General features: G+C 52.0%; 1 protein-coding gene across 1 annotated transcript; it reads left to right on the top strand.

Annotated features, from left to right (window-relative positions):
- Positions 1–1,196: 1,196 nt before the first annotated feature.
- KVP17_002144 (uncharacterized protein) lies at positions 1,197–1,656 on the top strand (the record flags this gene model as incomplete). Its single annotated transcript, XM_068518145.1, has 1 exon — positions 1,197–1,656. A coding segment is annotated over one exon (460 nt), but the record flags the coding sequence as incomplete, so codon positions are not given.
- Between the last annotated feature and the right edge of the window lie 45 nt (positions 1,657–1,701).

The following is a 1,701-nucleotide window of genomic DNA, read 5'->3' on the forward strand; positions in this document are numbered from 1 at the left end:
ACCCACGCCGGGCACTACCGGATCAAACCTCGTCCTGGGAGTGTGACCGAGACGCGCGTACAATACGCCGGCTCCGAGACACCTGTTCGGACTTCTATATACATGCCTGCAGAGATCGACGCGCTGTACAAGCATATCAGATTGGGCAACTGGAAGGCTGCGGCACCTTTGGTGGATAAGATCGCTTTGGTCATCGACTCCCAGTTGCAATAGATGAGCGTCAGTGTTTCCACCAAGTCAACGTCGTCCCAAATGGATGGCCTTTTCATTCCCTTGTTCCTTTAATTACACAAACAATCCCTTGCACAAAGAACTCCTTAGCAGTCAGCCCCCGTCACTCGTGCACCTGCCCATGCCATGAAACGGTCTCCGAAGCTCACTATCAAAGACGTCCTGCGTGAGATTCCGACGACCTGAAGGATGTGCTTAAGATGACAGATACAAGTCCACGGTGGAACGAGGGCTACTCTAGAACTGTGAAGCACTTGGAGCTGCCGACACTTCTTGCACTACTAAACAAAATCCCAACCACCCTGCAGGAGCCGATGTTCATTGACAGGAACGTGACAGTGGAAAGTGTTGAGAACAGTGCTTCTTCAACACAGACGCTGAGGACGGCTCTAGGCTGATCATTGCGTTGTACAGCGGTTTTGACGAGTCCTGCTTCTGTCATTGTCGTCAGTCGTGTACGTGAGAAGCCCGCAATTGTCGCCACAGTCGTGTACGTGATAAGCCCAACTGGCTTCTCAACGGCGCCACACCTGGACAGTCAAAGTGAGGTCTCCGTCATTTGCATAGGGGAGGTGAATTTGGTGACCAAGAAGCAGAAATCTACATCGACACCCACGTCAGGCACTACCGAATCAGACCTCGTCCTGGGAGTGTGACCGAGACGTGCGTAGTTTACGTTGGCTCCGAGGCACCTGTTCTGACATCTAGACATGGGAAACTGGAAGGGCTGCGGCACCTAGGACTCCCAGTTGCAATAGATGAGCGTTATTGCTTCCACATGTCACATTCTAATCAGTGTCGTTTATTGTGTCTTTGTGCATCAGACTTCATCAAAACATATGGCTCGAGTCAACATCGTCCCAAATGGACGCTCTGGCAGATGCATGCTTGCCTCTACCTTTTCATTCCCTACTTCCTTTTTCCCGTCATCTGATTACACAAGCAATGCCTTGCACAAAGAACTCATGTGCAGTCAGCCCGCGTCACTGCTGCACCTGTCGGCCCATGCCACCCAACTGTCTCCTAATCTCACCGTCAAGGACGTCCTCCGTGAGATTCCGACGAACCTAAAGGATGTGCTCAAGACGACGGATACAAGTCCACGGTGGAAGCAAATTCTTAGCGAGGACTACTCCAGAACTGTGGTGCACTGGGAGCTGTCGACAGTTCTTGCACTTTTGAACAAGATCCCAACCACCCTGCAGGAGCCGACGTTCATTGACAAGAACGTGAGAGTGGAAAATGTAGAGAACAGTGCTTCCGCCTGCGGTTCCACACAGATGGATGCCACCCTTACGACGGACGGACGCCAGGTGCACTACCGCCGGCGGAAGATTGGTGCCATTACTGAGCACCTGCTAGAAGCTGAGGATGGCTCTAGGCTGGTCATTGCGTTGTACAGCGGCTCTGACGACTCCTGCTTCTGTCACTGGATAGATAATAACACATCATGTTCAACCTTAGCGGACG

This window comes from the organism of the source record quoted next (assembly GCF_019968985.1).
Source record: "MAG: Porospora cf. gigantea B chromosome Unknown PgB_NODE_6279_length_1701_cov_142.304, whole genome shotgun sequence".
NCBI lineage: Eukaryota > Apicomplexa > Conoidasida > Eugregarinorida > Porosporidae > Porospora > Porospora cf. gigantea B.